The sequence below is a fragment of the Tupaia chinensis genome, unplaced genomic scaffold (genome assembly GCF_000334495.1).
Source record: "Tupaia chinensis unplaced genomic scaffold, TupChi_1.0 Scaffold000225_1, whole genome shotgun sequence".
In the NCBI taxonomy this organism is placed as follows: Eukaryota; Metazoa; Chordata; class Mammalia; order Scandentia; family Tupaiidae; genus Tupaia; species Tupaia belangeri.
The window spans coordinates 1,506,570-1,518,926 of NW_006159700.1; the positions used below are offsets into that span (position 1 = coordinate 1,506,570).

General features: G+C 36.8%; 1 protein-coding gene across 4 annotated transcripts in view; it reads left to right on the forward strand.

Annotated features, from left to right (window-relative positions):
* The window catches only part of STAT4 (signal transducer and activator of transcription 4), a 137,074-nt gene that overhangs the window by 75,884 nt on the left and 48,833 nt on the right, over positions 1-12,357 (forward strand). For all 4 annotated transcript variants that reach the window (XM_006147813.3, XM_027771552.1, XM_014587579.2 and 1 more), the window contains 2 exons: positions 5,326-5,424; positions 9,059-9,151. In XM_006147813.3, coding sequence (XP_006147875.1) covers positions 5,326-5,424; positions 9,059-9,151 — 192 coding nt within the window. The remainder of the gene's footprint in view (positions 1-5,325; positions 5,425-9,058; positions 9,152-12,357) is intronic.

Consider the following 12,357-nt stretch of genomic DNA (forward strand, 5'->3'; position numbering starts at 1 on the left):
TTGCGCCTCGGGGGCAAAACACCTCAAAAAAAAAAAAAAAAAAAAAAAAAAAAAAAACACCTACAGATTGGAGACAGTAGTGTTACCGATGCTAAATAAGTGATGCATCACTGACATTCGTGATGGCTGAGCAGGCATTTTATGGGAAAATGTCGATGCTGATAAATCTGAGTTTAAAAGCCATTTGGAAAAGTTGAACTCTGTTAAACAAGTGGAAAAGTTTTAGGAAGACATTAACCAACTTATTTCATGTATATTTCCCCTTTTATAGATCATAATACAAATATGTGATATGTGATTCAATGTCTATATCCATATAAAATAAATCAAGGAAGTTCTTTCTTTTTGCCCTAGAATTGATACGCTTGCAAGAGAGGGAGAGAGCACTTCCCAATGGGGCACAGTCAATGTTGAAATTTTTCCTTCATTTCTCTATTCTGTCAGGATTTGGGGCAAGGATGCACATGTACTTTGTGTGTTTTTCAAGCCATCAGGGCCCAAAGTTGAACCGTGGTCAGCTACGTGAGATGTGGCTCCCTATATACAGTACTTGCCTACTGTCTTAGAGCATTCTTTCGACAAAGCTGAAATAAAAATCCTTAGTGATGCAAAGCATATCTAATAATTTATAATTTTGCTTCAAGTAAAAAAGGACTTCTAGTCCTTTTTTAAAAAAGGTTTGTTCATAGTAACAAGAGAGTTCACTCACTAGTGTTATTAACAAGTCTAAATGTACACGACAGAACCACAAGAAGAAAAATTCACTAAGTAGATTTTAACATACCTTTCTCAAAAACTGATAAAGTTAGTTAAGCCAAAACAAGAGGGAGAAAGAAAACTAGCAAGAATGCAACAATATGAACAAAACAATTAATAATTTGGTTCAATTTTCTGCCTGAAACATTTCCTTCCAACAGCTGCAGGATATGCATTCTTTAAATGTTTATTTGAAACTTTTATAAAATCTCCATTTTCTGGGCCACAAGGCAAATCTGAACAAATCTAAAGTGATTAAAGACATTTGGAACAGGTATTTTTATTGAAATTAAATTATACCAGGGCTGGCAGGTGGCATGGTTGTTTGGGAACTGGACTCCCACATGGCCAACTATGATTCAAGTTCTGGACTTGGTGGCTTGCTTTCTCATTTTCCCTTTCTCCCTATCTCTGTCATTCTCTGGTCAAGTCAAAACATTAATAATAAGAATAAATAAGTAAATAAAATAATTCTTAGAAAAAGGAAAAAAAATAATTTATGCCAGAACTTGGTTAAAAAAAATAAAGATAAATAGAAAATTCCCATCTTTGGAAATGAATCAATACATTTATAAGTAAGTCTTAGAACAAAGATGATATCTTATAGAAATTAGATGATTGAAAGAGAAAAAAGTTCTACCAATATTCATGTAACATATGATTTATGTATGCAAAAAAATCTAAAAAAAACTAGAAAAAAATTAGAATTTATAAGAGACTTTTCCTTTTTTTTTAGAATTATTTTATTTAACTTTATTTATTTAATTTGATCAGAGAGGGACAGAGTGAGTAAGTGAGAGAAAAAGAAAGTGAGGAAGCAAGCTGCCAGGTCCAGGATTCGAACTGCACTATGTGGGAGTCCAGCGCCCTTAACTACCATGTCACAATATCAAATACATAATTAGAATCAGTAAAACTTTAGAAAGGTTGCAGGAATAAAGTTAATATATAAAAATCAGGAACCAGCAGTTGGCATAATGGCTATATTGCTGGACTCCCATGTAGCTGACTACAGTTCAAGTCCCGGACCTGGTGGCTTACACTCATGCCAGGCACGTGTGTGTGCATGCCCAAGATCCTGAAAGGAGAATGGAGGAGAAGGGATTGTGGCATGGCCATCCTCCCTGGGGAGTGATTTCTTGCTTTTTGTCTCTCTGTTTCTCGCTGTATTTCTGGTGAGCGCACACTCCCTACAGCAAAAATTTCCCCCCCAAAAAATTAAGTATCTATAGGTAAGCAAAACAATTAGGAATGAAAGATGTTATCTCCATATCAAAAATATGATTTGCATAGAATTAACTTACAAAGATGTGTACAATTTTTATGACAATTATAATTTTAACAGACTCAGAAGACCTAAATAAATGGATTAGAACATAATTATAAAGATATCAAGTCTCCTGACATTTATGTAAAGGTTTAGTGCCATTGAAATTCTTAATATAGTTGTGTGCGTGTTTATGAGCCAATTCTAAAATGTGTATGGAAATGAAAAATCAAACAAAAACTATTCTACTTGACTTCAAAGTTCATTATAAAGCTCTAGTAATAAGATAATTTATTGATGAAGCATCGATCGAGATAGAACCATAGTATGAAAATAAGCCACCCACAATGGACAATTGATTAATGATAGAGTTGGCCCAGTAGAATGGTGGTGAAAAAAACAGGATATTCAATAAATGATGTCTAAACTAGGTATCCAAATGGGAAAGATGAAGGGATGAGAAGAGCTTCTCATCATTAACAAGCTCCAAGTGAATTATAATTAATGGCAAAACCATGAAAATTTAAAAAGATCATATAGGAAAAATGTCATTGACTTTAGCTTAGAGAAAGCTTTCTTAAACAAGTCATAAAAAGCGTCAGCCATGAAGGAAGATCTTAATAAATTCAGCTTCATTAAAATTAAGAACTTCTATTCATTGACACTAGACGACAGGGAAAAGACCAACCACTGGATAGATGTTTGTAATACATATGCATAAAAAAGACTGATACACAACAGCTTTTGCTTTTCTTCCTCCCACTAGTACACATTTATGGGTTTGTTTTGTTGTTGTTTTGAGGTTCATTTACTTAGTAGCTACTGAAAGGTGAACATGAGTACATCTTTAATGCTTAGGAAAATAAAAGTGCTAATTTGGTATTGACTCTATAGTGACCAATTTTCCATAAGGTGTTTTTGTGCCATATATTTAAGTGAGGGACTAAGTTAGGGAAAATGCAAAAGGAAAGTGAAAACATATCCTGGATGAAAACAGTGGTTGATTCTTGACTCTTAACAAAGGAGAAAAAATGAGTAATTTAAGCCCACAACGTAAGGGGAAAACTAAATCTGAAAAATGAGGTGAAAGAATTTCAAGTAATAAAGGAAAATGAAAAACTGCGCAATGAAGCTGAGAAATGCGGAAAGATAATATCTGAATGATCAAGGAAATACTCCTGTAACAGTGAAAAAACAAAGACAAATAATGGTAGTTCTTGGGGTCTTAGTGAAACTCCTGATCTTGAATGAGAAAACTTTTCAAGTTTAAATTCATAACAGAACTTCAAAATTAGCCTTAGAAGAAGTCCTTTATTTTTAACAATGGAATTTTAAAAAATAAATTGAGACAAAACTTACATTTTCTTTCATGTAAATTAAATTTTAAAATCAATAAACAAGAAACTTAACAAGAACGAATTTTCACTAGAGAGATTCTGAAATTTTCAACATGCAAAAAAAAGAAAGAAATTTGGTATCCTTGTTTAAAAAATGGGCTCATTTTCATTTCCTTACCTTCTGAGTTTTAGTCAATTCATTTTCTCTCTCTCTCTCTCTCTCTCTCTTCTGAGAGTTCTCATTTAAAGAGAAAAAAGAGCAGGTAGTTGGTGTTTACCCTCATTTTACAAATAGAAATGCTATTTTTTTTCCCTTTTTTGCTATAGAGCATATGCACTCACTAGAGAGGAAAAGTGAAAACTGACCCCTCCCCTCCGGGAGGATGGCTATGCCACAATTCCTTCTCCTTCACTGTCCCAGGATTCTGGACACCCATGCACATGTGCCTGGCATATTTTTCAAGCCACTGGGTCCAGGACTCAACCTCATAGTGGGCAATGGTACATGGGATTCAGCTGCCTTAACCTCCTCACCACTGGCTGGCCTAGAAATGCTAACGAACATGCATCATCTAATAAAATTGTGGCAACAAAGCTATAAAAATGTTTACAACTAATAACCTTATTTTATTCCTAGAAAAACCCTTCGGTTTACCAGACTGTATAATCTACTTTCAACTAATTGTTAATTTTCTACTTTGGGGATTGTTTTTTCTACTGCTGACCTTTTGGTCACTTCTTGGGTGTTAGCACCACCTTCAGAGAGGAGGGCGGGGGGAAGTAAATGCATTTGTCTGCTGTGCTTCTTATTAAGCCTGTTTGGAAAAGGTAACAAAGTAGTTTAACACTTATATGAAATGATGGAAGTGTTCACATGAGTTTGAAAGAGTCCTATAAACTAAGGTTAAAATCTGAGACACCTGTAGGGGCCTTTTAGGTAGGTCAGTGAGTGTGTGGGACACTTCTAGTGGACACCATGGCAACCATAGATAGTTCGTGCTTCCTTTCAAGTATTCCAGTATTTTAATTTACACAACATACCTGTTAGCTGAATTAGGGCCACAGGTTGCCAGCATATAATGCCTGGACTATTACCCTAAGATGTAATACTTAGACGTCAAAAATACGTTGTTGAAATGTGCGATATAGTTTCAGTCCGTATCTGAAGATAGTTACGGGTTAGGAGACTTGAACAACACCACGTAGAGGCCAAAACAAATGTTTTAAGCAAACTATGACACAAGAATCAAAAAGAGAATTGTTAGGACTACCCTGGGTCATGGCAACTTATAGGGAAGTAACTCTTAAATCTAAAATCTGTCCTAAACCGTAAGTAAACAGACCCTCCTGAGTATACATTCAGGATTTTATCTAAATAGGTGATCAAGATCAGCAGATGGCATAATGGCTATGTTGCTGGACTCTCATGTAGTGGACCGCAGTGCGAGTCCTGGACCCCATGCTTTAAAACTCATGCTAGGTGTATCTGCATGTGTCCAAGATCACAAGAGGAGAAAGGAGAAGGGATTGCAGTGTGGCCATCTCCCCTTGGGGGTGATTTCTTGCTCTCTCTCTAAGCCTCTGTCTTTCCAGCAAGCACATGTGCCGTATAACAAAAATCTCTCTCTCTAAAAAAAATTAAAAACAGGTGATCAAAAACATGCTTTAACTATTGAAAAACGTTGAAGACAAAGAGAGCAATCTGACAGATATCCTGGATTAAAAACACGGGTTGATTCTTTGCTTGCAACAGAGGAGAAAATCTCTTTTTTAAGGATCTGAGTTCATAGTATGAATTTCTATAGCTTTATAATAGAATAGCTTATTGGGACAAATCCCAAATAATTTCACATGTGTACTGGGAGATTATTGTTGATTTTCAAGCTGTGATGTTTCCTTATGATGGATACATTAGTGTTTAATATTTTATGTTTATTGTTTTCATTCACTTTTTTTATTTTTCAGGGGAAATTTCATGGAAACCCCATGCATGTAGCTGTGGTGATTTCAAATTGTTTGAGAGAAGAGAGGAGAATATTGGCTGCAGCCAACATGCCTGTTCAGGTAATGTTTTCTGATCTTATGATCACCTTGAGCTCAGTTTTACTGAAACACAGATTCTTATCTTCTTCTGAACAGCTTCTCCCACCTGTGTTAGTGGTGTCACGACCTCCCAGTCACTTGCATTCAAGGTCTTGGGATTATCTTTGAGCAGTTTTTTCCTGCCTCTGTATCAAGACAATTACCACGTCTCTTCAGAATGTATTTCTAGAATCTTCTGTATACATTCTTTTCTGTTTCCACTGATCACACTTTGGTCTGTGTCCATTTTTTTAATTTGCTAGAGGATGTGTACACTCGCCAGAGAGAGAAAGAGACTGAGAGAGAAGGAAAAGTGAAAAAGCACCCTGCATAGGGGATAGTCATGCTATAATCTCTTCTCTTTTTCTCCTTTCAGATTTTGGGTATACATACGCACCTGGCGTGTTTTTCATGCTGTCAGGGCTGGTACTCAAACTGTTCATTCAGCCACGTGGAATCAGCTGCTTTAACCACTATGCCACTGGCAGGCGTTGGTCTGGACTCTTATAGTATTTGTTCGGGAATTAGCTGAATTCCTCAGCTTTCCCTAGTACATTTATCCTCGTGGACTGATCTGACTCAACACTCTTCGGTAGCTTCCTATTTCCTTCCCCACAGGTCTAAACTAGTCCACAGGCAGGACTTTGGCCTGACAGAAACTCCAGCATGTTGCTTGTTTAAAAGTACTTTATCCAGGACCAGCAGTTGGCGTAATGGTTATGTCACTGGACTCCCATGTAGTCGACTAAGGTTCATGTCCCAAACCCGGTGACTTAAAACTCACCCTGGACGCATGTGTGTGCGTGCCCAAGATCCTGAGAGGAGAATGGAGGAGAAGGGATTGCGGTGTGGCCGTCCCCCCTGGGAGTGATTTCTCGCTTTCTGTCTCTTTCTCTTTCTCTCTGTCTGTCTGGCTAGCGCATGCGCCCTATAGCAAAAACCTCTCAAAAAATAAAATAAAAAATTTTTAAAATTAAAAAAATTAAAAAGTACTTTATCCTGATGCATTAATATTTTAGATTACATTTTAACCTACTATCCTAAATAAATTCAGAGCCTCCATCAAAGACAAGTAGAAGAACAAATGAAATCCTTGAAGAGTAATTTTTTTTTTAGTTAAACCTTACAAAAAAGAAAGATTATATAAATAATCAACCTTCCAAATGACATCCCCTGTGATTTAGTAAACCATACCACTGTATTTACTTCTGAAGGTCTAACAAAAGTTATCTTTGTTTAACTGTTAAAAAATTATCAGGCTTGGGGCTAGCAGGTGGCATGGTGGTTGAGATGCTGGACTCCCATATGGTTGACTGTGGTTCAAATCTTGGACGTAGTGGCTTGAAAATCAGGCTGGGCATGAGTGTGTGCCTGCCCGAAATCCCAGGAGAATGGAAGAGAAGTGATTGCAGTGTGGCCATCCCCCCAGGGGGTAATTTCTCACCTTTTTCTCTTACTATCTCTGCCTAATTCTCTCCAGTGAGTACACACTCCCTGTGGCAAAAATCTAGAATTAATTAGCTAATAAATTTAAAAATTCTCAGGTTTAGTTATTATTCAGATATGACATTTTTAGAGGACTTTGAAGTTTTACCAGCTAATTTTTTTAGATGAAGAAGGATAATTTAATTTAGTTTAAAAATAATAGTAAGCTTCTAAAAGAGAGTTTTATTCAATGCCTTCTGGGTAAAAATATGATGTTATCACAAATATATGATATTCTTATGTATATTCTCAGCTGTTCTGTTTTGTGTTCTTTTCATCTCTGTCATTCTTCTGTGTGTGTGTGTGTGTGTGTGTGTTTCGACTAAGGTTCATGTCCCAAACCCGGTGACTTAAAACTCACCCTGGACGCATGTGTGTGCGTGCCCAAGATCCTGAGAGGAGAATGGAGGAGAAGGGATTGCGGTGTGGCCGTCCCCCCTGGGAGTGATTTCTCGCTTTCTGTCTCTTTCTCTTTCTCTCTGTCTGTCTGGCTAGCGCATGCGCCCTATAGCAAAAACCTCTCAAAAAATAAAATAAAAAATTTTTAAAATTAAAAAAATTAAAAAGTACTTTATCCTGATGCATTAATATTTTAGATTACATTTTAACCTACTATCCTAAATAAATTCAGAGCCTCCATCAAAGACAAGTAGAAGAACAAATGAAATCCTTGAAGAGTAATTTTTTTTTTAGTTAAACCTTACAAAAAAGAAAGATTATATAAATAATCAACCTTCCAAATGACATCCCCTGTGATTTAGTAAACCATACCACTGTATTTACTTCTGAAGGACAAACAAAAGTTATCTTTGTTTAACTGTTAAAAAATTATCAGGCTTGGGGCTAGCAGGTGGCATGGTGGTTGAGATGCTGGACTCCCATATGGTTGACTGTGGTTCAAATCTTGGACGTAGTGGCTTGAAAATCAGGCTGGGCATGAGTGTGTGCCTGCCCGAAATCCCAGGAGAATGGAAGAGAAGTGATTGCAGTGTGGCCATCCCCCCAGGGGGTAATTTCTCACCTTTTTCTCTTACTATCTCTGCCTAATTCTCTCCAGTGAGTACACACTCCCTGTGGCAAAAATCTAGAATTAATTAGCTAATAAATTTAAAAATTCTCAGGTTTAGTTATTATTCAGATATGACATTTTTAGAGGACTTTGAAGTTTTACCAGCTAATTTTTTTAGATGAAGAAGGATAATTTAATTTAGTTTAAAAATAATAGTAAGCTTCTAAAAGAGAGTTTTATTCAATGCCTTCTGGGTAAAAATATGATGTTATCACAAATATATGATATTCTTATGTATATTCTCAGCTGTTCTGTTTTGTGTTCTTTTCATCTCTGTCATTCTTCTGTGTGTGTGTGTGTGTGTGTGTGTTGTTCCCTTCAAATGTCAGATATTAGTCAAATCGAAACATTTGTTTGAAAAATGCTTATCAAAGTCACTCTGAAAATAATCTGCCAGTACCACATACCAGCACAAAATAAGCAAGAATTGTAAAAATTTTAGATAGATAGATAGATAAATAATGGAGGTCAAACATGAGAGGGACTTTCATACAGGCTTAACTAATCTGAAGAATGAGGTGAGGCTAGTTGATCAAGAGTGAAGGACATGGATCCCACTGAGGCTCCCCTACTGATGTGCTGTGGATTTTAGTCAAGTCATCAACCTTTCTACCCATAGCTCCCCTCTCCAAACTGTAAGATGAAGAGGCTGATTATATCTCTAACTCCCATCCTTTAGATACCTGTTGAACTTTGTAGCTAAGGACCACACTCAATGTCAGATTTTGGAGTAGTTACGAACAGGTGCTCAAAGAAGCTACCTAGCCTTTGGGATTGCAGCGTGGCCATTCCCCCAGAGGATGAATTCTAACTTTCTGTCTCTCTGTTTCTCTCTTTCTGGTGAGCACACTCACCCTATAGCAAAAACCTCTCAGAAAAAAAAAAAAAGTTAGTGGAAACATGGCATTAAAGCATAAGTTTATGTTGATGCCAAATTTTGAAATCCATTCCTTTTTTTAATAATACTTTTTCCATGAACTTTTTGAAGACTGCATATGTTGCATTCATCATAGTCCTTGCTAAGCAATGTCAAGTAAAATTTCAAAACATTTGTTGTTCCAGGGACCTCTGGAGAAATCCTTACAAAGTTCTTCAGTTTCAGAAAGACAGAGAAATGTGGAGCACAAAGTGGCTGCCATTAAAAACAGCGTGCAGGTGAGTGATCTTACATAGATACCTCTAGAGACTGGCTTCTGTTCCCACACACTACCTATACACCTTTCCCTTATGGACTCAAACTTAGGGTGTACAGAAACCAGGGGGCAACTTGAGATAAAGAAAAGTAACTATCTTCCCACATACTATGTTAATATACAGGAGGTTTCTTTGAGGAAACTTTGAACTCCAATTTGATCTTCTTTGATATTGGAATATTTAGATGATCTGTTTTTTTTTTTTTTCCTGAATGAACTTTGGTAATTTGTGTATTCCAAGAAACATGTGTATTTTGGGGACCAGCAGGTGGTGTGGTGGTTAAGGTGCTGGACATTCCCACATGGTCAACCACAGTTTGAGTCCCGGACATGGTGTCTTGCTTTCTCAGTTTCTCTCTCTCTCTTTCTCTGTGTCTCACTCTGGTCAAATTAAAAAAAAAAAAAAAACGAGCCGTCTTCTGCTTAAAAAAAAAAAAAAAACGATGAATGAATAAATAAATAAAATTAAACAATTCTTTTAAAAAAAAGAAACACATATTTTATAAGTCGTTTTATTGGCATCAATTCCATTCTATTCCCTTATTATCATTTGAACATCTGTACGACCTATAATGATAGTACATCTCTCACCTGGGATTGGTAAATTTTGTTTTCTCTTTTTTCCTTTTAGTAGTCTGGTTACAGATTTATTGATTTTAATGATCTAGAGACAATTTCTTAAAATAAGACTATTTAATGTTGTTCTACCATGTTGTTTATAAGATAGAATGTTAACTTTGTTTTCCCAAACTTTATAAAAATATTAATTCCATAAATTATTTAATTAAGCAAACTATAGATATTTAAAGATAAACTCCCTAATGTATTATTTAAATAGGAGGCACAGAGTTTAAATGACAATATTTTCAAGTATTTATTTTCAGGCTTCTAATTTAGTGCTTCTCTATAGGAGGTAAGACATGCATATAAGAATCTGATTTATATGATTGCAAGAAAGAATTAGGTTCTCAAGTAGACCTAGGACATAATGCTTTTTGCACATTATAACATTAAAACCAATGGCTATGTCGTTGGACTCCCGTGCAGTCTACCATGGTTTGAGTCTCAGACCCAGTGGCTTAAACTCACGCTGGGCGTGTGTGTGTGCACGCCCAAGATCCTGAGAGGAGAATGGAGGAGAAGGGATTGCATCCCCTGGGGGGTGATTTCTCGCTGTTTGTCTCTCTGTCTCTCTCTTTCTGGTGAGCACATGCACTTTACAGCAAAAGCCTTTCCCCAAAAAATAAATTAATTAAATTTTAAAAAATAGAAAATAAAAAATAAAACCTAGGGCTCTACTGACTGTACAAGTGTGTAAAGGCAAGAAATGATTATTTTATTATAGTAAGTACATTTAAGCACATTAGTTAAATACACAGGTTGAGTTTTGTGTTGACTCCAAATTCTGTTTAATCCCTGAAAAGAATGGGGGCAGCAGAGACCTGACTTTGGAGCACTGCCAGATCCCTCCTCCAGGCTTGTATAGCCACAACCAACTGCTGTGCCCATGAGCTGTCAACGGCATCTCTACAGAGTTGCCTTTACAGGGAAATCTCACTGCCATTAAACAATGACTGAGTGACACGGGAGGTGGGGCTGGAGGTGAGGACAGAAAAAAAGTCAGATCTCTGGCCTCAAATTGGGGTTAACTCTGGTTCAGGTTATGCTCCTCGGTTCCTTATGAGACAAATCAAAGTCAGACCTCCAGAGGAGACCACTTTTTTTTGCAGAGATTTTTGATATAGTGTACATTTGCTCTCCGGAGATACAAAGAGAGACAAGAAGCAAGAAATCATCTCCCAGTGGGGTATGGCCACCCCACAATCCCTTTCTCCTCCAGTCTCCTCTCTGGATTTTGAGCATGCACACACATGTGCCCAGTGTGAGTTTCAAGTGTCGAGTCCAGGACTCAAACCAAGGTCAACCATGTGGAGTCCAATGCCTTAACCACTAGGTCATCTGCTGATCCCCAGAGGAGCCCACATGTTTGCTTAGGTCCTTCTCCTTCTCTGTTCCTCTTCTATTGTATATGTCATTTCTCCTCAGAGCTCTTGCTTAATGAATCCCATGCACCTGACTCTATTCCATGCTCTGATTTCAGCAAACCTGGCCTGGCTCCTAAGTAAGTCAGTGCTTTTCTATCGATGCTCTTCCCCCATGTGTGCCATACCTCAGTTTCCCTGTGGAACATTCTGGAATGTGGCATTCCAGTAAAGATCCTCAGACCATTGAGAGTGCTTTTGAAGGTTATTACTGAGTATTTGTACATTTTGAAATTGATAACAGTATCTGGAACTCTTTTGATTACTTATTCTAGCATTAACTTTTGAGTATAGCTTTGGTTTACTCTGCTTTTCGTTAAAAGATTCTGCAAGATACTGTCTTCTTTAAGCTTTTAATCAATTTTCAGATCAAAAGATTGAAACCCTATTCTATTCTAACTATCTTATTTTATTTTGCTATATTTTCTCACATGTGGTAGGTTCCCTGAATTTTAGAAGCCATAACCATCCACAAAAATCAAACGCCAAAGTGAAATACTACAAGTGGCATTAGGGATAGTGAAAAGAAAGAGTAAAGCCTTTAAAGCTAGACTAGGCTGGATTAGAATTCTACTTTCTTCTATTTATTATTTTCTGAATTTGAGCCTGTCTCCGCACATGAAAAATGGAAAAAATATACTTTGCAGGTTGCATAATGGATAGTGAATGTAGAGTTTAGGCACAGCAAACGTTGCTCAAACATTGGTAGCTAGTATTTTATGGGTGGATAGACAAGACCGTGTAATCAGTACTGGTTCATTTGTTTACTACATGTTATAAATCTTGTGAAAGTCGTTAGAGAATGAGATCACAAACAGGGATGAGAGGATTAATCCTAAGCAATGCCAATGTGGCAAGTATTTGATATCGGGCACTGATCTAAGCAGTTTCACTTGTGTGATTCTTACTACGGGGTGAGGTAAATATTGTCATCATCCTCTTTTCCTCCTTACTCTTCTTTTATTCCACCCCATTTTGCAGATGGAGAAGCTGGAATGCAAAGACATTTGCCCAGGCTCATAAAACTATTAAGTCATAGAGGTGGGATGAAAATTCAGGCTCTATTACTCAAATTTGATACTTTTCTTAACCAATACTTCAGCTATTTAAATTAGGGATTTGTAGG